The following is a 23,609-nucleotide window of genomic DNA, read 5'->3' as shown; positions in this document are numbered from 1 at the left end:
CTCCGCTGCTCCGAAAGGGCGTCCGTCGTTGCTGCAGAACTCCAAGGGCCCGGGCCGTCTCAGTATCCGCCTTGATGGCCTGAAGGGAATCGTCCACTGTCTTCCCAAACAGATTGTTCCCGTCGAAGGGCATGTCCAGGACTCTGGTCTGGACGTCCTGCCGGAAGTCCGTAGCTTTGAGCCATCCACGACGTCGAAGGCAAACGCTGTTGCCCAGCTGGCGGAACCCAGTGTCGGCGATGTCCGTCGCCACGGTGATGGCGTGGTCCGAGGCCACCTCACCTTCCTGCAGGATCTCCAGGGCCTCCGCCCTCTTGTCGTCCGGCAGAAAATCCAGCAGGGGAGCTATCTTGTACCAGAGCTCCCTGTCGTAGCGAGCCACGATAGCCAAGGCGTTGGCCGCTTTAATCGTCGTCGCTGCCGACGAGATGACTCTACGTCCCATAGCATCCAATTTCCTTCCCTCGCCGTCAGGCGGGGAAGTCGATGTGGAGGCCGCACCCCCCCCGCTTTCTTCCTGGCTGCCGCGGAGACGACGGAATCCGGGGTAGGCTGCGCCCGGAGGCACAGGGGGGCCGTGTCCAGGACCCGGTACTTTTTCTCGTACCGGTCTCTTCTAGCTGGCGTCGTGGAAGGGTTCTTGAGGAGGGAAAGGGCCTCATCCCAAATGTCGTCCAACAGAGGCACTGCGAGGACCGTCTTCCTCTTGGCCTCGCGCCGCTGATAAAGGAAGCCTTCCTTTTTCTTCTCCTCAGGGCAGAGTTGGAAAAGCTCGGAAGCCCTGGAGATCATGGAGTGGAAAGATCCGATCTCGTCGGGCGGAGAAGCCCTGGCGGGAGGCGACGACGGAAAATCCTCGTCGTATGCCTCGTCGTCCGTACCCGTCGCTGCCGTGTCAGTCCCCGTATCATCCCCTCGGGTGGACGGGGAGGAGGGCTGGACGGGGCGCGACGGTTGAAAAGGAGGTGGTGGATGGATCCTTCTTTTCTTGGTAGGGGGAACACCAGAAGGTCCCGGTTCTGGATCCCCCGACGGGAGAGGTTCCTCCGTCGGTAACGGTAGCCTCGTCCTTATCTCGGAGCATAAGGACCGTATGGGCAACAAAATGGCCGCCGAGTTGTCTTGCGGCGCTGGCAGAGGGGAGTCCGACGGGCGAGCAGGGGCCCCGTCGGTATCCTCGACGATGTCGTCGTCGTCACCTGCGTCGGGGTCCATTCCGACGGGCTGGCCTTCTTCCACGCCTAGGCCGTGGCTTAAGACCTCGATCAGCTCCTCTTCTGAGGTTGAGGCCGAATCTACGATGACGCCCTGCCCCCCCTTCTTCTTCCCCACGGAGGGTTTCACGGGGGTCCTATCGATGGGCACAAAAGAAGACTCCCTCCGAGGAGGCAGGGAGATTCTGGGCCCCGAGGTCGCCACCACTGGTGTAGCCTCCACAGGCTGAGCCAGGGCCGCCGCGACCGTTTCGATAGAGGGCTTGGTCGGATGGATCAAGGCCTTCACCACCTTAGGTGCGCTCACCGCCTTATCCTTGAGGGAGGGGGCACTGCCACGCTCCTCCTCTGCCTTAGAGCTCGACCGGGACCTCTCCAGGAGCTTCGCCGGGTGCTCGGCCTTCCTCTTACCCGACCCAGAGCGTTGGCTCGTGGTTGATGGTGCCGGGGAGGGTGCGCCCTGCCTGGCGCCCGTAGAGCCCGACCGTTCGGCGCTCCCGGTGCCAGCGGACTCGCGGTGCTTAGCCTTATGTTGGGCCCCCGTCGCCGGGGCGCCCTCAAAGGTCTTAGAAGACCGCTCGGATTTCTTCTTCTTCTCGCCAGACGGGCTCTTACCCTCCAGCCAGTTGGCGAGACGTTGATGGCGGTCCTTCATGGTCCGTTCCGACATGTTGCCGCAAAACGCACAGTCCTTCTCCACGTGCGTCTTGTCCTCATGAAGGCAGTAAAGGCAGAAAGAGTGTTCGTCCTCCTTAAAGACGTTCTGCAGCTGGCATCCAGGGCAGACCCTGAACAGCTTTCCGGGCGTCGAGCTTCCCTTCTCCTGGGCCATCTCCGAGACCGGGCCTGAGAAGCTTCTGGAGTCCTCCGAAGTGTAGCTCGACGAAATCTTCACCCTTGAGGGGCACAGACGAATCCGACACGGGTCCCCGTTGATCGGATGTAGGATCGGTGGAGCTTGAGGCTCTTTTGACCGAAAGAATCGAAGTTTTATGTGAAAAAGCGCGAAAAATAGCACTAACGCTCGAGAGCAATAGCACGAGGATCCCAACACATGAACGTGCGGTAAAAATCTGAAGATGGCTGCCAGAGGCGGTGCTTAGGTAGAGGGCAGTCATTGGCTGTGGTCAGTATGACGCAGAGACCAGTGATTGGTTGTTACTACGAAAGACAGATCAGAAACGAAACTGATACTGGTTTTTTCTTTACCGAGGATTCCCAGCCTGACGACGGGGAATATTCATGAGCATGTGAATCCATGCCAGACCCCATGCTGGAGAAGGGTTGGTTCTAGGTCTGGTCCCTCTAGATATTAGCTTATAGCAGCATTGACTGTAGTCCAGACAGAGGCTCAAGCACGGAGGGACACAAAAGCGCACGCGATAGGACCGCGCCAATGATAGCCCCTGGTATCTCATTGCAGCTGAACCTCGAGAATCCCTGGAGGGCTGACCATACCTTTTATCTAAATCGATCGACTCCCATGTCCCGGGAAGAAGCACCCTGTGTTTATTCTGGTGGTGCTCCACACTTATTCCCCAAACTCAAAAAATTACAGATGTGAGCAGCTTATGCCCCAGACAGCCTCTTTGTGTACTGCAACTCCCCCCACCACATACCAGAGTTATCTAACCACACATTATTTAGTTGTACCAGGGTCCAGGGGTCTGCAGAATGTGTGTAAGCAGGATTTTGGAATAGAGCGCTCATCAGTTCTAGACAGAAGAATCAGTGGCAAGGGATCCTGTGATTCATATGGGCCTCATTACAGGTTTTTGCGGGGTGGGAAAAACGTGGTGGTCATTCAGTTACTGTCACTTTTCCCACACCTCCAAACTACACGTTTGCCGGTGGGGGTTGACTGATTTACCTCCAGCCAAGACCTGGAGGTAAATCAGGCCCGCATTGGCAAAAAACATCCAATATTACCGGCAATGATGTCACTGGTGCTGGTAATACCGGCAATTCCTCCTCTTGGTGTCCAATGGGACTCCATGGAATGGGGACTGCCCACTGTTGCCGGCACCCCTAATATTCTGGAAATTCTGGGATATCAGGCGCTGGTAATGGTAGGTCCGTTTGCTGGTATCCCGCCAGTAATACTGGCGGCATACCAGCAAACTTGCAATGACCGTGATACTCCAGATCATCTGGAGAGCCTCATCTTCCTGATTCTAGAGGCATCCTAGAGGCATCCTAGAGGCATCCTAGAGGCATCTTCTCATGAAAAGGTCAGGTGATTGGGTGAAGTTTACAAAAGGCGATCATTTGTGTGCTTGGTCCAAACATTTTCCCAGCCTGGGCATCCTGAGGGTAGGCAACTTCATAATATGCCAAATAGCTCCAGCGATCTTGTGATCATGCGCTCTACTCCCTTCTCCAGAGCCACTTTTACATTCCAACTCATCAAATGATTTAAGTGCACTTTCCACCAACCACGATGTGATCTAAAAAAATGGTCCCTGGATACTTCCGGAAGGGACAATTGAGAACATTGACATTCACCTTGATGTTGGCGTTTCCATGCTGCCTATAATACAACATTGGTGTTACTCAGGCTTGGTTCAGCCCCCCATTATCTACTGGATGACAGTGGCCAGTGAGAAGGAGGGTAATGCCTGTTCCTCAACTATGCACTGTTTATGCCAGGGGGTCTGCAATGTGTGGCTCTCCAAATGTTTTGTACTACAACTCCCATGACCCACCACCATTGACTGTGCTGGCTGGGGCTGAAGGCAGTTGTATTCCGAAAGATCTGGAGAGCAAAAGTTTGCAGACCCCATTAGACTTCTAAATAGTATTGATTGCAGAGCACAGGGGTTGTGGTGTTCATTATCATCAGGTAAGTGCCCTTTGTCTCGCCTCTTCCATTCCTGGAGCCCTGTTAGAGAGATTATCAATATATTGTGCATCAGGCTGCATGATAATCATTTCTATTGCCTCCAGTTGAGATAATGTACAGTCTGCATGATCATCATTTTTATTGCCTCCAGTTGAGATAATGTACAGGCTGCATGATTCTCATTTCTATTGTCTCCAGTTGAGATAATGTACAGGCTGCATGATCATCATTTCTATTGTCTCCAGTTGAGACAACGTACAGTCCGCATGAACATCATTTTTATTGCCTCCAGTTGAGATAATGTACAGGCTGCATGATCATCATTTCTATTGTCTCCAGTTGAGACAACGTACAGTCTGCATGAACATCATTTTTATTGCCTCCAGTTGAGATAATGTACAGGCTGCATGATCATCATTTCTATTGTCTCCAGTTGAGATAATGTACAGGCTGCATGATCATCATTTCTATTGTCTCCAGTTGAGAAAACGTACAGTCTGCATGATCATCATTTTTATTGCCTCCAGTTGAGATAATGTACAGGCTGCATGATCATCATCTCTATTGTCTCCAGTTGAGATAATGTACAGGCTGCATGATTCTCATTTCTATTGTCTCCAGTTGAGATAATGTACAGGCTGCATGATCATCATTTCTATTGTCTCCAGTTGAGACAACGTACAGTCTGCATGAACATCATTTTTATTGCCTCCAGTTGAGATAATGTACAGGCTGCATGATCATCATTTCTATTGTCTCCAGTTGAGATAATGTACAGGCTGCATGATCATCATTTCTATTGTCTCCAGTTGAGAAAAAGTACAGTCTGCATGATCATCATTTTTATTGCCTCCAGTTGAGATAATGTACAGGCTGCATGATCATCATCTCTATTGTCTCCAGTTGAGATAATGTACAGGCTGCATGATCATCATCTCTATTGTCTCCAGTTGAGATAATGTACAGGCTGCATGATTCTCATCTCTATTGTCTCCAGTTGAGATAATGTACAGGCTGCATGATCATCATTTCTATTGTCTCCAGTTGAGACAACGTACAGTCTGCATGAACATCATTTTTATTGCCTCCAGTTGAGATAATGTACAGGCTGCATGATCATCATTTCTATTGTCTCCAGTTGAGATAATGTACAGGCTGCATGATCATCATTTCTATTGTCTCCAGTTGAGAAAACGTACAGTCTGCATGATCATCATTTTTATTGCCTCCAGTTGAGATAATGTACAGGCTGCATGATCATCATCTCTATTGTCTCCAGTTGAGATAATGTACAGGCTGCATGATCATCATTTCTATTGTCTCCAGTTGAGACAACGTACAGTCTGCATGATCATAATTTCTATTGCGTCCAGTTCAGATAATGTACAGTCTGCATGATCATCATTTTTTTGCCTCCAGTTGAGATAATGTACAGGCTGCATGATCATCATTTCTATTGTCTCCAGTTGAGATAATATACAGGCTGAATGATCATCATTTCTATTGTTTCCAGTTGAGACAACGTACAGTCTGCATGATCATCATTTTTATTGCCTCCAGTTGAGATAATGTACAGGCTGCATGATCATCATCTCTATTGTCTCCAGTTGAGATAATGTACAGGCTGCATGATCATCATTTCTATTGTCTCCAGTTGAGACAACGTACAGTCTGCATGATCATAATTTCTATTGCGTCCAGTTGAGATAATGTACAGGCTGCATGATAATCATTTCTATTGCCTCCAGTTGAGACAACGTACAGTCTACATGATCATCATTTTTATTGCCTCTAGTTGAGATAATGTACAGGCTGCATGATCATCATTTCTATTGTCTCCAGTTGAGATAATGTACAGTCTGCATGATCATCATTTTTATTGCCTCCAGTTGAGATAATGTACAGGCTGCATGATCATCATTTTTATTGTCTCCAGTTGAGATAATGTACAGGCTGCATGATAATCATTTCTATTGCCTCCAGTTGAGACAACGTAGAGTCTGCATGATCATCATTTATATTGTCTCCAGTTGAGATAATGTACAGTCTGCATGATCATCTTTTTTATTGCCTCCAGTTGAGATAATGTACAGGCTGCATGATCATCATTTCTATTGTCTCCAGTTGAGATAATGTACAGGCTGCATGATCATCATTTCTATTGTCTCCAGTTGAGACAATGTACAGGCTGCATGATCATCATTTCTACTGTCTCCAGTTGATATAATGTACAGGCTGCATGATCACCATTTCTATTGTCTCCAGTTGGGATAATGTACAGGCTGCATGATTCTCATTTCTATTGTCTCCAATGCAGATCATGTACAGGCTGCATGATAATCATTTCTATTGTCTCCAGTTGAGACAATGTATACTCTGCATGATTATCATTTCTATTGCCTCCAGTTGAGATAATGTACAGGCTGCATGATCATCATTTCTATTGTCTCCAGTTGAGATATATAATGTACAGGCTGCATGATCATCATTTCTATTGTCTCCAATTCAGATCATGTACAGGCTGCATGATCATCATTTCTATTGCCTCCAGTTGAGATAATGTACAAGCTGCATGATCATCATTTCTATTGTCTCCAATTCAGATCATGTACAGGTTGCATGATCATCATTTCTATTGCCTCCAGTTGAGCTAATGTACAAGCTGCATGATCATCATTTCTATTGTCTCCAATTCAGATCATGTACAGGCTGCATGATCATCATTTCTATTGTCTCCAGTTGAGACCATGTATACTCTGCATGATTATCATTTCTATTGCCTCCAGTTGAGATAATGTACAGGCTGCATGATCATCATTTCTATTGTCTCCAATTCAGATCATGTACAGGCTGCATGATCATCATTTCTATTGCCTCCAGTTGAGATAATGTACAAGCTGCATGATCATCATTTCTATTGTCTCCAGTTGAGACAATGTATACTCTGCATGATTATCATTTCTATTGCCTCCAGTTGCGATAATGTACTGGCTGCATGATCATAATTTCTATTGTCTCCAGTTGAGATATATAATGTACAGGCTGCATGATCATCATTTCTATTGTCTCCAGTTGAGATTATGTACAGGCTCCATGCAGCCTGACTAGTTAATGCCCTTGTTTTGTGATACAGACCCTACAAATTCTCTATCGCTCCATTTCGATACGCGAGGGATTATACATTTGTCAATGTTCAATTTGTAGCTCGATATCTTGGAAGGCTCTTGGAAGGCGTAAAACAGGCTTAACTGAGATAAAGAGGAGTCCATCATCCCCATATGCTGCCAGTTTGACCCACGAGGATCCATCCCTGCATATCTAACTTCCAGAACGAGCTCTAAGGCCAGAGAAGATAGCAGAGGCATCAAAGAGCTGCCTGGTCCTGTACCAGTGTTCAGCTTTAAGTACACGCAGGCAACGCCATTGGCATGTACTCCTGCTTGTGGCAATCAGTATAGAAACTACATTAAATGAATACGTCCCTCACTGAACCCACGCCATCAGAGAGCTTCCCATAGGTGGATTCAGTCCACCCAATGAAAGGCTTTCCCAGGATCTAAAGCCACACCCACCCAGTCCTCTTTCTGCTCTTCATTGATCCCCATCAAATCGCACAGCAGGAAAATATGTGTCGGCCTCAATCAAGTTTGGCTGAATCTTTCACCCTGCAATGCCAAGACGTTTCCCAACAATTCCCATTCCACATTCAAGAGGAAGAATGGCAGGGGATTCTTTGTCACTAATGGCTCATTGCCCATTTGCTTTTGCCAATGCATTGTGGCTTTCAAAAAGGTACCCTTTGGCACCCACTCCATCGCTGAGTTATCGAACACGCCCAGGAACTTGGGTGAAAGAAAATCAGTGATGGCCCGAAAAACTACGTCCGGACGAGGGCATCTGGTAAGTTATGGAGAAGTCTGACCAATAGATCAGACCCTTCTAGAAGACAGCTTCTCCCTCTCCTCTTCCTTTATCAGCCACCGCTGTGCTGCGTCCTGTTTATATCTTATCTTTGACCATGTCTGTGTGAAAGGGCAGCCATTCAGGCCATTTAGAGCATGCATGATAAACCATGGCATGGAGGGTTAATCAGAGCAAAGTCAGACTCCAAAACCTTCCAGCCACCAACTCCTGGGTTGCCTCTTTCCTGCTCACCATACACATACACGCCCTGGCCTATTGGCTTTGCCAAACTTAGTTTTAGTTTGCTATTGGAAAAATCACATTTCAGGCAATTATTTTCAGAATTCACGAATCTTTGGATTGTTTGCAGACATGACAGTGTTCCGCATGGCTGCCTAACTTAATTTCTTTGCATTAAAACTGACAGATGAAAACAAGCATTGCAAAAACCAATAGTTTGGCCTTTGAATTTGGAAAGAGGGAGCACCTTTGGTTTTATTGTAAGTACACAAGAGAGCAGGTATCTAGAGGCCATGTAAGAGAGAGGTGCTGGCCAATGGAAATGGACCATGAAGGTAGGGTGGTGGTCCTTAGAACATGTAGGGTCATAGAGGTGCTGGCCAAGGGAAATGGACCATGATTGTAGGGTGGTGGTCTTCAGAGCATGCAGGATCATAGAGGTGCTGGCCAAGGAAGATGGACCATGAAGGGAGGGTGATGGTCCTCTGAACATGCAGGGCCATAGAGGTGCTCACCAAGGGAGATGGACCATGAAGGTAGGGTGGTGGTCCTCAGAGCATGGAGTGTCATAGAGGTCATGTCCAAGGGAGATGGTCCATGAAGGTAGGGTGGTGGTCCTCAGAGCATGCAGGGTCATAGAGGTGCTGGCCAAGGAAGATGGACCATGAAGGTAGGGTGATAGTCCTCCGAACATGCAGGGTCATAGAGGTACTCACTATAGGAGATGGACCATGATGTAGAGTGGTGGTCCTCAGAACATGCTGGGTCATAGAGGTGCTGGCCAAGGGAGATGGACCATGAAGGTAGGGTGGTGGTCCTCAGAGCACGCAGGGTCATAGATGTGCTGGCCAAGGAAGATGGACCATGAAGGTAGGGTGATAGTCCTCCGAACATGCAGGGCCATAGAGGTACTCACTATGGGAGATGGACCATGACGTAGGGCGGTGGTCCTCAGAACATGCTGGGTCATAGAGGTGCTGGCCAAGGGAGATGGACCATGAAGGTAGGGTGGTGGTGCTCAGAACATGCAGGGTCGTAGAGGTGCTGGCTAAGGGAGATGGACCATGGAGGTAGGTTGGTGGTCCTCAGAGCATGCAGGTTCATAGAGGTGCTGGCCAAGGGAGATGGACCAAGGAGGTAGGGTGATGGTCCTCAGGATGTGCAGTGTCATAGAGGTGCTGGCCAAGGGAGATGGACCACAAAGGTATGGTGGTGGTCCTCAGAGAATGCAGGGTCATAGATATGCTGGCCAAGGGAGATTGACCATGAAGGTATGGTGGTGACCCTCGGAACATGGAGGGTCATAGAGGTGCTGGCTAAGGGAGATGGACCATGAAGGTAGGGTGTTGGTCCTCAGAATATGCAGGGTCATAGATATGCTGGCCAAGGGCGATGGACCATGAAGGTAGAGTGGTGGTCCTCAGAGTATGCAGGGTCATAGAGGGCCTAGCCAAGGGAGATGGACCATAAAAGTAGGGTGGTGGTCCTCAGATCATGTAGGGCCATAGAGGTGCTGACCAAGGGAGATTGACCATGAAGGTAGGGTGGTGGTCCTCAGAACATGTGGGGTCATAGAGGTGCTGGCCAAGGAAGGTGGACCATGAAGGTAGGGTGGTGGTCCTCAGAACATGCAGGGTCTTAGAGGTGCTGGCCAAGGGAGATGGACGTCAGAGCATGCAGGGTCTTAGAGGTGCTGGCCAAGGGAGATGGACCATGAAGGTAGGGTGGTGGTCCTCGGAACATGCAGGGTCATATGAGGTGCTGGCCAAGGGAGATGTACTATGTAGGTAGGGTGGTGGTCCTCAGAACATGCAGGGTCAGAGAGGTGCTGGCCAAGGGAGATGGACCATGAAGGTAGGGTGGTGGTCATCAGAACATGCAAGGTCAGAGAGGTGCTGGCCAAGGGAGATAGACCACAAAGGTAGGGTGGTGGTCCTCAGAACATGCAGGGTCCTAGAGTCGCTGGCCAAGGGAGGTGGACCATGAAGGTACGGTGGTGGTCCTCAGAACATGTGTGGTCATAGAGGTGCTGGCTAAGGGAGATGGACCATAAAAGTAGGGTGGTGGTCCTTATAACATGTAGGGTCATAGAGGTGCTGGCCAAGGGAGATTGACCATGAAGGTAGGGTGGTGGTCCTCAGAACATGTGGGGTCATAGAGGTGCTGACCAAGGAAGATGGACCATGAAGGTAGGGTGGTGGTCCTCAGAACATGCAGGGTCTTAGAGGTGCTGGCTAAGGGAGATGGACGTCAGAGCATGCAGGGTCTTAGAGGTGCTGGCCAAGGGAGATGGACCATGAAGGTAGGGTGGTGGTCCTCGGAACATGCAGGGTCATATGAGGTGCTGGCCATGGGAGATGTACTATGTAGGTAGGGTGGTGGTCCTCAGAACATGCAGGGTCAGAGAGGTGCTGGCCAAGGGAGATGGACCATGAAGGTAGGGTGGTGGTCCTCAGAACATGCAAGGTCAGAGAGGTGCTGGCCAAGGGAGATGGTCCATGAAGGTAGGGTGGTGGTCCTCAGAACATGCAGGGTCATAGAGGTTCTGGCCAAGAGAGATGGACCATGAAAGTAGGGTGGTGGTCATCAGAACATGCAGGGTCATAGAGGTGCTGGCCAAGGGAGATAGACCATGAAGGTAGGGTGATGGTCCTCAGAACATGTGGGGTCATAGCTTCCATCCAGAAAGATGGTGTCTGTGAAGGGAGGCATAAGAAGCACGCTCTACTGGACGTCATCCATGCAGGAACCAGAATGTTTAACCCAAGTAAGCTCCATGCGTTGAGGCAATTAGCTGGTGCATCTGGGCCCCTGAAATAAAGGGGGGTACTTTACTGATCACAATTGCTCCCTTTATGTGGCAGGAGATTTTATCCGCCAGTATTTGTTCTTTAGTGGCGCGCTGGTGGAGCAGGAGAACCTATTGTGAGTACTGGGAGTGTTGTGTGCTTAGCCCATTTCTTCTGATTATAAAAATCAAGGTTCCTGTCATGGCCCTGATGGGTAGAGTAGGCATTCTTTACCAAAGTAACAAGTTAGATAATCAATGTTTCTGAGAACACAGGAACATCAAGCAATGTAAATGATTTGGCAATGGACCAAGTTCCAACCACCTACCAAGGTTTAGCAATACGTTATCATTTTTCTATCCATATCATCTAACATATCTTGGCAGCCGCTACTTCTGCTAGAAGACGGAGTGGGGTTATCCTTGCAGAATAGGATAGTCAGTTCATAGTAAGGGTGTTGCATGACGTCCTCCAGGTAAGTTATGAAGCGAAGGGCACATGAGAACCCTGAATTCGGTCCACAAGTAGATCTCTTGCCGACAAATCGCTTTACTAGAGAATACGGGACGCTCCAACATACCAACAGAAGGTCACCTTGAAAAGAGCTGGTTGGTCTGAGTAGCAGCAAGAGGGCCACTCTGGTTCCTGTAGGCAGCAGGGGCTTCCATGGCTGGCCTGGTGAGCATCACATGCTCAGGAAGCTGCTGGACCGGAGGGCCCTGGAGTTCAAGCCAGATGCCATCAGAGGAAGAGCCTAAAGCGGCATTCCCAGGCATGGAGCAGCTTGTCCAGCCTAAGGGATCTGCAGAAAGGCCACCGCACTCCTGCATCGTGCAGTTAAGTGCATCTCTCTAGTTGCACTTATACACAAAAGCGCGCGTTATGGCAGGCATCCAATTAGCATCAGCGCTTTCAGATTAGCCTCCCCTGCTCCTCTTGCTCTAGCGAGAAAGTGCACAGGGATGTGTATTGATGTGTCTGGGAGAACCACATCAAGCCTAAACCAGAAACACAAAAGCATCACTGAGTAAAGGCAATTCACCTGAAATGCCGATCTAACACAGGCAGAAAGGGAAAAATGCCATTTCATGTACGGAAAGACACAAAGAAGGACCACAAAAATGGCCGGCTTTTCGGACTAGAAAATGCAGTAGGAGTCACGTTGCGCCTGATAAGGGCACAAGTGGCTTCTAATGAGGTCAAAGGGCAAGGAGTGATGTAGCCAAAAGTAAAATACACAGTGGCTAACAATCTATGACCCAACAAGTTCTCTAGCTGAGAATGCTCCACCAGGGACCTGAGTGGGTTCTTTGGGAGAACGTATGCCGTGGTAGACATGTAGGCTACATGGGCAGGGCAGCACATACACAATTCCTTGCAGTCTTCAGCGAGAGTTCCAAAAATCCAGCAAAAAGATTTAGGGGATTGTTCGGAAGGGGGCACCTTGTCCCACCCCCTCAGAGCTTTAGAGTGAGGCGAGATGTATTCGAAGCACTATAATGGACCAGAGGGGAGGGGGGACGGTGAAAGGACCACCTCCCAATATAAAGAACCCCACCTCAATGTAATTAAATATAATCAACCCACAGAGTGTAGCGCAGGGGGCGAGCAACATTGCTATTTTTGCATAGATGTTGGAAATCGTAGTTAAGAGACAAGGCCTGGGCGGTGAATGCAGCACTTCATGCACTAGGCCCAAATTGCGAGATGAGGGAAATCTCCAGCGATGCCGAGCTCCCATGAGGACAGCCCACACCCCCAATCACCACAATGCCTATTCATTGTTCTAACAGTGTTGCAAAGATGTGCTTTTTACCCAAGAGGAATGTGCCCTAAAAGGCAGCGATCACAGACTGGCGCCTGCTGTGCATGTTATCTCACACTGACCGAAGCATCACCCGGCCCATCCCCAGGCAACCACGAGTTATAGCTCATTTAACTGACTAAACCTCAAGATCCCTGAATTCCAGGGCACCAGGTGCCCTTTGACCACAAACCCCAAAGTAACAAGTCCTGAAATGTTCAAAGACGACAGACAGGGCACGTCGTTGAGCGACAATCATATGATTTGTAGTGCCAGGTGCTGGGAGGGATAAAACGAGGGTGGAGACCTTGGAGCCGGATGGCGCAGAAGGGATTAAATGAAATGTGTGTGGGAAGGTTCAAGTGCCCCAGAACCTTCTTTGTGCCCGTCCTGAGGCCTGGCAGGTGCACAGTACAGTGATAAAGTAGCATTGTGTTAGGAGTATAGTTCATTTGTTCTTTGACCTTTGACGTGAGAAGAAGAAGATCACTGCAGCACCCACGTGATGGAAGACGGACAGACTGGGCTCGAACCAATCACCTGGCATCTCTTATGGAGTAGGCGGATCATGTATAGGCGAACACCAACCAGCCGCATAGGTTTCTACTGTATATGTTGCATCATCACTGATGATGTATTCCTTTATAAGATTCTGCTTGTACTACTTTCCGGCAGAACGTTCTTGACAGCAGAGTTCTTTGCTGTTGCTCTCATCTGCGCATGAGATTAAACTTGTTATCCTTACAAGATCCACTTGGGCCTTTCTTCCCTAGCAGGTTGTATTCTCTCTGGTGTGAGCGTTCAGGGACTTGTCTTCAGGACTACCAGAATTAGCAGAAGGAACTCCAAAAAGCCTTTCTGACCTAACAGGGTTTAATTCAAACATGTTGCCTAATCCCACTAAACAAGGGGTTCCTGATCGCTAGGAACAGATGGTGGTAAATTCCAATCTGCTCGGTCACCCGATCAAATATAATTGAAGAGTGTTTCAAGAGCCCCTTTTTACAGGGTGCCCCAAATCACAGTGAAGAGAGTACCCACAATCCCCAAATCAGATTCCACGTGGGCCTTAATCCTGAAGGTGCTGCAGATAGTGATGGAAAATGCAGACTTTCGGAGAGGTGAAAGGTTTCTGGAGCACTGGGGAAGGTCTCTTCTTTGGGTTCCACAGTGTCTGCTTACCTTGATGATGTGTAGCTTGGGTAGCAGGTTGCAGTCTGCCAGGGTCAGCTGGTTTCCATCTAGGAAGCTCCGGCTGGACACCGAGACCTCGTCTGCGCTGTTGTGGTCAATTTCATCAGGCTGTGGGGTGTTCAGGTAATCGTCCAGCCGTTTGAACTCCTTCAGCAGGGCCTTTTCAAAGTCTGATGGAAAGAGACATGGCTGTGAAATCTGAGACACCACAAAGGCATGAAGAATAACCTCACAATCATAGATTTGCAGGTAAGAGAGGTGACACCAGAAGAATACATGCATGAGGCTCCTTCCTGTATTATAAGACAACTCGGAGCCCCATTGAAATATCCCCTATGCGATAAAAGATGTGGAGCTCTATGGAACCGTCATCTCATATCCACTAATGCGAGGAAAATGCTAAATTAGCACCCGGCACGCGCGGCACAACGGGAATACTGCATGGTGATTGGCTCATTTGCGAGCCATACCACACAGTATTCCCTTTTACGGCATGCGTGCCGGCTACTCTGTTCCTGACGATAGGTGTGGCAGCCCCTCAGCCAATGAGGAGGCTCGAAACGGGGCAATCCCCGCTCCGATCCTCCCCATGGCTGGAGGCTTCCTTCGTCTCCGGCTGGGGACTCAGGTAAGAATCATTTTTTTTTCCTCCCACCCCCTACCCCACCCGACTTACCATCTATCCTGCGATCTTCGGCGGGGGATGATGGAAACCTCCAGCCGCGTGGAAACTCGGAGCGGGGCCATCCCCGCTCCAAGCCTCCAGGCGGCTGGAGGCTTCCGTCGTCCCCCGCCGGAGATCGCAGTACTTTTTTTTTTTCCCCGTCCCCCTCCCTTCCGCCCTGCCAACCCCACATACCTTCTTTTTTCTTCTGGTCTTGGGAGCGAACGCGCTGGGAACACTTATGTTCCCAGCGCGTCCACTCCCGATGGCCGCCATGGCGGTGGCCATTTTTTTCCTTATTTTTTTTTTTACTGTTTCGAAACAAGCGAAACAGAAAAAAAATGCCATTAGCACCCCGGTCTAACGGGCCATGGTGCTAATGGCAATAAGACACTCGGCGGCGGGCCAATATCGCCACGGTAATGCCCCCGGGGCTTTGTTAAGGCCCTTGCTATGCTCGGGTCTGCGGCCCCGGGGGCATTACTTGGGGCGGTATTGGCCCGCCGCCTCAGGTCTTATTGCCACAATAACCTCTGTGCTATAATAGACCCAAAGTCCTATAGGTGCCTAACTTCATACCGAGTCATGAGTAAAAAATGAACTTATCCTCTGTGCTATAATAGACTTGTAGTCCTATAAGTGCTTATCCTCATATTGAGTTATGAGTAGACAACTGAAATATCCACTGTGGTATAATAGACCTGGAGTCCTATAGGTGCTTAACCTCATATCGGGTTATGAGTAGAATACTAAAATATCATCTGTTGTAGAGTAAACCCATAGTGCTATAGGTGATTACCCTCATATTGAGTTATGATTAGATCACGTAAATATTTTCTGTGCTATAATAGATCTGTAGTCCTACAGGTGCTTAACCTCATATCGAGTTATGAGTAGAATACTAAAATATCCTGTGTGATATAATAGACCAGGAGTCCTATAGGTGCTTAACCTCATATCGAGTTATGAGTAGAATACTAAAATATCCTGTGTGATATCATAGTCTCACACCAGGGTGCTGCATTTCTAAAGGCAATTGATCCTTGTGAGAAGGGAAGGGGCGGGGTTTGTGTATACAGGAGCTCTTTCTACTGTGGGGAGAACTTCCGCCATCTTCTTTGGGTGTGATGTCAGATGGCTAAAGTCCAATCATTCCAAAAGCAGGGATTGGACGGGCTAGCTTTAGTCCATTCACCTGTGGGATTTTACCTTTAAATGGCGTCTCACTGCTTCTTTGAATCATCTTTTGGACTGCAACCCTTGAAGAAGATGTCGCTGGACACTGCCGGGAAAACAGTTCTTTCTAAAGTCCTCCTGTTTTGAGGTGAAGTGAGGCGTTTCAAAGCAGAAGTGAGAAGTGAGCTCTGTTCCCTAAGCATCCCTAGGGACCATTGGAGGTGAACCTTCTGATGGTACAAGACATGCCTCACTGCCAGCCACAGCAGTACCCAGGACCTCACTGTGCTGAAGGACCCCTGCAGTTGTGTGCCAGCTTCCCTGTTGTTTTGGAGCCCGAGAAGAAGGACCCATCTTGTGCCCAAGTCCCTGGAGTGGGACTCACAGCAACCCTGGGTAGGGAGCTGCTGCTGGAGCAAGACCTGCCTCTCTTCAAACCACAGTGTTACCCAGGACCTTGCTGTTATCAGTGACCTCTGCCCTTGTGTGCCAGCCTCCCCCTTGTTTGGGAACACGAGGAAGGAACTCATCTTGTTCCTAATCCCCGGGATTGGGACTGAGAGCACACCGAGAACAAAGACAATCAGGATACTAGCGTCCTTCGCCATTGAACTGTGCGGAGTATTTCAAGAACCGTTCAACACATTTGTATCATCAGGATGCTCGGTTGCTGTATTATGCACACTCCCGATCTTCGCACTGCTCGCACTATGCAACAAGTCTGGTTTGGCGCGGCCTGACCACCAAGAACTGCAACAAGGTACCATTGACTGCTAACTGCCCCCTTGCTCCATTTATGGGACCTAGAGACTGATTAGGTCATCTTCATCCTGCTTGCACCCAAAACATATCCTTTTAAAGAACATTGCTTGCCTTAGACCCCTGATTCATTACTCGGAGTGCTGCATTGTGCTATCTTTGCTTATTCTTTTCTCAGGGGTGGTTTTTGTGTAGGTTTTTTTTCTAGTTAGTTATTATTGTATAAATTGTGTTTAAGTAAAGTACATATATTTGTATAGACCATTGATTGGACGTTCCTTTATTTTAGTTTGGACTGTTGTACTTTGCTGTTTGTGTTGCTACTGAACCACATTCACATCCCTCTTAAGAGTACAGCCTTCCCTCGGCCCACGTTACTACAGAAGTCATAGGAGGTATATCTCTTGACTGTCCCTGGTTTACCTCTATGATTGGGTTGGCTCTTGGTTTGTAGAAGTGTGAGGGCAGAGTGGACGTTTTAGCCTCGACTCACCATTGTATTCCTGCAGGGCAGAAGTGAATTTGTCACACCTTCTTCCTGAGCAATGGTGTCTATGTGCTGGTTGTACCTGGAGTCAGCGTGCTGTGGTGGGATGAAGCATGGTGTATGTGTGCTAGCAATGGTGCAGGACAGTGTCAGTGTGCTGGGCCTGGTCAGGGATGCTGTCTGGCAATGGTGCAGGACAGTGTCAGTGTGCTGGGCCTGGTCAGGGATGCTGTCTGGCAAGTGTGCAGGACAGTGTCAGTGTGCTGGGCCTGGTCAGGGATTCTGTCTGGCAATGGTGCAGGACTGTGTGATGGGCCTGGTCAGGGATGCTGTCTGGCAATGGTGCAGGACTGTGTTCTGGGCCTGGTCAGGGATGCTGTCTGATCGCCTGCAGCATCTTATAGGTGTGAGCAGGATTTGCAGAAGAATGGGCTCTATGCTATGGGGTCTGCTGCATCATAGAGGCTGGGTTCTAGATTTGCAGAAGAATGGACTCTATGCTATAGGGTCTGCTGCATCATGGAGGCTGGGTTCTAGATTGGCAGAAGAATGGACTCTATGCTATGGGGTCTGCTGCATCATGGAAGCTGGGTTCTAGATTTGCAGAAGAATGGACTCTATGCTATAGGGTCTGCTGCATCATGGAGGCTGGGTTCTAGATTTGCAGAAGAATGGGCTCTATGCTTTGGGGGCTGCTGCATCATGTAGGCTGGGTTCTGATCAGGAAAGCAGAGTCTGTAATACTTACTGATATTTGCTTCTTTTCGTGTGTTCTTGATGTACGCTGAGAACTTGGCAAAGATGTTGCTTCCAACGTCGAAGGACTCTTTATTTCTGGGGCTCAGATGGGGGTATCTGTTATATAAACATAAAGAGAAATGCATGTGAGACAGCAACATCTGAACCCATCCCCTCAAGCCTCCCAGGTGCAGTACACGGGTTTGGGCGATGTTGGCTGACAGTGGACAGTGCGGGAGATCCATGCAGTAGTGATGCTGCGTACACACGCTCTACAGGTGGGTCCACTAGAGACCCCTCCAAAGACATTTCAACACATGCAGGTCATTGTTAACATCCCTATGCAGTGACACAGAGAAGCATCTATTTACCAATGGAATACTGCACCGTGTATCATAGGGCCCACCCTCTGCTGCGATCTAGGGCCACCCCTATATTCTTGTACTGGGACCCCCTTACTCAACATGTCAAGTTGCTTGTTGCTCTGAAGAATCCATTGCTGTATTGTCCTGGGGAGCAGATACCATTGCAGTACCGTAAGCCTGGAACCCCCCGTAGCCATGCCAGCTAGCCTCCTGCTGTGGTACTAGTGCACTGGGACCCCTGAGCCCCTTCTTTCCCTCCTCCGGCTTCCTTGCCTCCTTCCTCTGCCACCTCTCTGGCGCCTTCATCTTCCTCCTTGGCTACCATGCCTCCTTCCACTGCCACCTCTCTCGCAACTTCATCCTCCTTGGCTACCTTACCCTCTCCTCCTTCTTCTTCTGCCTTCCCTCTTGCTCTTTCTACACTTACTCAGGAAGTACCTCTGACATGTACTCCCTCACTGGAAGTCTTTCAAGGGGGGCAAACTTCTCCACATTGCCACTCTCAACTCTTGCTCAGCTGTCAAACACTCCTCAGACATCTGCTGTCTCCAGGAAGAACTCGACCTTGATGTTCTCGGTCTCACCGAGACATGGTTTACGGCAAGATCTGTCACAAGTTGTGACACTCTCCTCCCTGATGGCTACAAAATCCTCTCTGTGCCCAGACCAACCATCCCAGTGGGGGTGTAGCCTTGAGCTTCCCGGAGTGGATCCCTACCTCTATCATTCCTATGCAGGCCTACTCCTCCGTCGGATGCCTAGTCTGCAGGCTCTCTCTCTCTCTCTCTCTCTCCTGGCCGCTCTCTCACTATGGCTACTATCTATCAGCCACCTGGTCAGGTAACCTCCTTCCTCTCCGAATGGGCTGACCTCTCCTCATCCCTCCTGGCCTCGACCACTCAACTCCTCCTCGGAGACCTCAACATCCACCAGGATACTTCCTTTCTCTTCTCTGGATTCTTTTGCAACCTCTGCGACTCTCTCTCTCTATTCTTCATCTGGCCCGACTCACTCTGCAGGCCACACACTGGATGCTCTGATATTCTCAGACCTCCCCCTCTCTATCCCTCTCACCACTCCTTTATCCTGGAGTGACCACCTTCTCCTCTCCCCTCATCTTTCACTCTCTACACCTCAGGCCGAGCCAACCCCTACACTGCCACCCACCTTCTCGGTCATCCGAAACATGAAGCGTGTATCAGCTGAGGCTTTCGCAGCCACTTTCTCTCACCCTCCTGAAACTCTGGATGACTCACATCCTGACACAGCCCTTTCCATCCTCCATTCTTCTATCTCTGATACTCCTGATGTACTCGCCCCTGTCATGAGAATCCGCTTGAAGCCCAAAGCCAAGTGCAACTGTTAGTATGACTCAGACCTCGACACCCTTAAACGCAAGTGTAGGGTGGCTGAAAGGAAGTGCTGGCATCTTGTGCATCCTCTGACAAACTGGCCTGCCGTCTGCTCTAAAGGCAGTACCGAATCTCTGCCCACACTAAGAAGAGAGCCCACATCCAAGCTTGCGTCTCTGTGGCATCTAACAACTTGGCCAAACTCTTTAAAATCTGCAAGGCACTGTCCAGTCCTGCTGCAGTCTCTTCCTCTCATGTCCCCTCCAAGGTCCTCTGCATGGCCTTGGCATCACATTTTATCTCTAAAACACCGGACATCCTGTCCACCCTCTCTATCTCTCCTCCTTCCTCTACTTTCTCCTCTACCCCTGGCTTCCCTGTGGCACCTCTCCTCCTACCTTATCTTCCTTTCCTTTGTTCACCCCTGACGAGGTGTTTAGACAAGTCTGGTCTATGAGTGTCTCATCAAAACAGGTTCTTCCCTGTTCATTCAAAACCATCAAGGACAACATCGACACCCTTGCGCCAGCCTTGGCCGACTTTTGCCACCACTCTTTCACCACTAAAACATTTCCTTCCCCTGCCCCGAAGCACTCACTTGTGTACCCTCTTCTTAAGAAACTCTCTGCCATCCCTCCTGTCCGGCAAGCTAACACCGAATCTCCATTACACCTTTCCTGGGCAAAATCTTGGAAAAGCTGGCCATCTCCCAGCTTAATCTTCACACTGAATCTGTTGGTTGTCTCCATGATCAGTCTGGCTTCAGAGCAGCCAGAAGCATGGAAAATGCTCTCCTGAAAATCAGTGAAGACCTGCTCTCTAACCTTGATGCTAACCACCCTCTGTTCTCATCCTACTTGATCTCTCTTCTGCTTTTGACACGGTCAACCATGCCATCCTGCTCAACCGGCTCTGTCCTAAGCTGGTTATCACCGGTCAGGCCTGGGTGTGGCTGATTTCTTTCCTCTCTGATCAACCCTCCCAGGTCCAACTTGGGTCGTTCCGCTCCTCTATCTCGCTCTCTACCTGTGGTGTTCTAACCTCTCTTCCTGGCTGTTCAACCAATACCTGGCACCTCTCGCCCACTGCATTGCTGCTCTCTGCTCCAACTTTCAGTGCTATGCGGATGACACTCATCTCGCTTTCAGGCTCCCCTCAGCCGCCTCTTCTCCCTCTTTCGTTCTGTATTGTTGGTCTGCAATCCAGCAGTGGTGTGCCACCAATGATGTCTGCCATAATGCCAGTACGATGGAGATCCTCCTCATTGGTACACCTGTCTCTCTCTGGCCACCCACACTGGGTCCTCTTCTTGCTCCCACATGTGAGGCCAAGAACCTCTGGGTCATCTTCAACTCCGCACTCTCCTTCTCTCCTCACATCTCTGACGTCTCTAAGAGGTCACACTACCAGCTGCACCTCTTCAGAGCTAGTCTTCCTTTCCTCACCTTCCCCAGAAGCTCACTGTCTCCAGAGCTCTGGTTCTCTTTCGGCTGGAAGACTGCAACAGCCTCTTTCTAAATCTGTCTGCCTCTACTCTCCGTCCTCTACAACCCATCCAGAACAGTTTGCGAGACTTATCCTTGGCTGCAAGGCCAGGGATCATATCTCTCCAGCCCTGAAATCTCTCCCTTGGCTCCCAGTGGCAGCAAGGATCAATTTCAAGACCCTCTGCATTGTCCACAAGGCCTCCTGGGGCCTGGAACCGCAATACCTCCAACTCTCTCTCCGGAAATATCTTCCTACTCGAGCTCTTCACTCCTTCACCTCCAACTCCTTGAAGTTCAGTCGCTTCTCCAAGCAACGAGTTGGGGGCAGACCTCTTCCCTTTGGAACAGCCTCCCTGCCTTCCCTGACACTTGAGGAGAACCATCTCCTGTTCCGGAAGCACCTCAAGACCTTCCTCTTTGCTTCAGGCTTCTCTATTCCTCTCCCCTGCTGATCTCCTGTCTGATTCTGCACTGGTCACCTGGCTACCCTCTGAACTTGGGCCCAGGTCCCGACCTGCCCAGCTGCACACCCGCCCCACCCCCTGGCATCCCCTGCACTTGTGATCTGTATCTGTAACCTTACAGTCCCCTTTCCTGCACTTATTAGACACCTGTTGTCTGCACTACTTGTTGCATTTATTCCATGGCCTGCACTTGCCCATCCCCCCTTTCCCCAGCACTTCTCCCCACCCGCTCACTGCGCTTGTGTGGTCTTAATGTCACTAGGCCTAGTAAGATCTTTGTTGTTATCTTCCCTCTGTTCCCCCTCCCTTGCCGCGTCGCGCCTTGAAACACTTGTGCATACGCACGTTATAAATGCCATATATATCATATCATATCATATCAGATCATACTTCACTCTTTTGCATTTGTCTTCATTCGCAGTATCCGGCAGCTCGTTGAATTATTGTTGCCACTTCCTGTGTTTTTAGTGTTTCCCTCTTGGTGTCACTTGAGCACCACCCTAAGGAGTCAATGCTAATGCTTTATAAGTGATAGAGTGCTGTGGCTTGCAGCAGCTAATGCACATTCAGGATTATTTTGAGAGCACCTCAGGGAGCGCTTTGCAGCTCTCTGCACCCAGCCTAACCTGCTGTGGACCCTAGTGCTGCCTTCCGGGTAGAGAGGCTTGTTTCTCTTTCCATGATTTCAGGCCTTACTGGAAGACCCTCTCTGTGCCACTCTTTTCCTATTACTGATGTGGCCGTGGGAGAAAAGGGGCCCATTTGATCATGAGCCACCCATAGAGCAAGGCATGTGATATGATATTGCAGGTTATTTATAATGCACTTAATACCCAGAGTTTTCTAAGCGCGGACCCAGGGATGTAACCTGTGGTGCTTTGTGTCACCTTGCTTCCAAGGCGAGCATGTTGCCCCTGCGCTATACTCCCCAGACTGAACCCCATGTGGTTCTTGTCCTCTTCGCTTGGAACTCCCACAGCATCAGAAGTCTGCACTGGTGTTCCTACAGACACTCTGTCCAGGGCCGGCCTATAGGGCAGCAGCACCCTGGCCGAATGGTGCCCCCCCCTTGCCCTCTGCATGCCCCTGGGTAACAGGGGGTGGGGCGGAAGAGGGGCAGGCCAGGAAGGGCCACTTTTCTTTTTTTTTTTAAACCTCCTTGCTCTGGCGAGGAGGTAAGGATAGGAATAGGGCGTGTCAGCACCCTATTGTCATTAAATGAGCCTGCTGCCGCGGGTGCATTTAATGACAATGAGGCACCTGCCATGCCTCCTGCCACCACGCCAGCTCGGAGGAGCCCTTGAAAGACTCCCCTGAGCTGGTGTGGTGGGGCTAAAGGCGCCCTGGGGGGTGTGGCGCCCCGGGCGGTCACCCGGCTCATCCCCCCCTAAGACCGGCTCTGACTCTGTCCCCTATGCCTGTGGTCTTTCAGGCTGGCAACGGCAGGGCCACGTTAGCGGGTATAATGTGGAGTGCAGGACTGCATGCATCACCTGTGATCCTGGCCACACAGCTCCTGGTTGCTCTGCCTGTGGAAGTGGGACCAGGCCTGAAGGAAGTGAGTGCACGCGGGATGCTGTCATGGGACCTGTGTCGCCTGTCTCCCTAATCCCATATCCTCTGCATGGGGGCCTGGCAGGGTAAGTGGGGGGCAGCATCCTGGCACTCCCACTGGATTCGGAAACCTGGCGTAATGTGTGAACCTACAGTTTAACAGCCGTAACCGGGATATATTGCAAGCAGAGGCATTGCTAAGGGGCAGGAGGGGGGTTGAGGGGGCCCGCGTCTTTTGCTTGCCCCGAATCCTGCCAGTCCCGATATTAGCCTAGCCCCCGATCTTTTACAGACCTAGCAGCACCCCTGCTTGCAAGGTCTTGGCATGTGTTGTCAGCACCTGGCATATGATGTAACTACTCGATCTCTCTTGGGAATATTTGACATATAATGTGGGGACCTGGCATTTGGTGATAATAGTTGGCATATGATGCCAATAGCCGGGAGGTGATAACAGTCACTGAATTATGAATTAGTGCCTGATCTATGGTGTGATTACGTGGGTATTTTGGCAGCAATAATTGGTGCATGGTGCGAGTACCTGGCCGTTTCATGACTGTATATGGCACATGATTTG

General features: G+C 49.9%; 1 protein-coding gene across 1 annotated transcript in view; it reads right to left on the bottom strand.

The window, feature by feature from the left end:
* Positions 1–23,609, bottom strand: part of CLIC2 (chloride intracellular channel 2) — a 503,137-nt gene that overhangs the window by 6,089 nt on the left and 473,439 nt on the right. Inside the window, exons 4-5 of the mRNA XM_069649047.1 lie at positions 17,821–17,927; positions 13,975–14,156 (exon numbers count right to left, since the gene is read on the bottom strand). Of these exons, the coding sequence (XP_069505148.1) occupies positions 13,975–14,156; positions 17,821–17,927 (289 nt within the window). The remainder of the gene's footprint in view (positions 1–13,974; positions 14,157–17,820; positions 17,928–23,609) is intronic.

Source organism: Ambystoma mexicanum, chromosome 2q (assembly GCF_040938575.1).
Source record: "Ambystoma mexicanum isolate Mex_15411 chromosome 2q, UKY_AmexF1_1, whole genome shotgun sequence".
NCBI classification, from domain to species: Eukaryota; Metazoa; Chordata; class Amphibia; order Caudata; family Ambystomatidae; genus Ambystoma; species Ambystoma mexicanum.
Note: the sequence above shows the minus strand (reverse complement) of the source record. Positions and strands in the feature narration are given on the sequence as shown.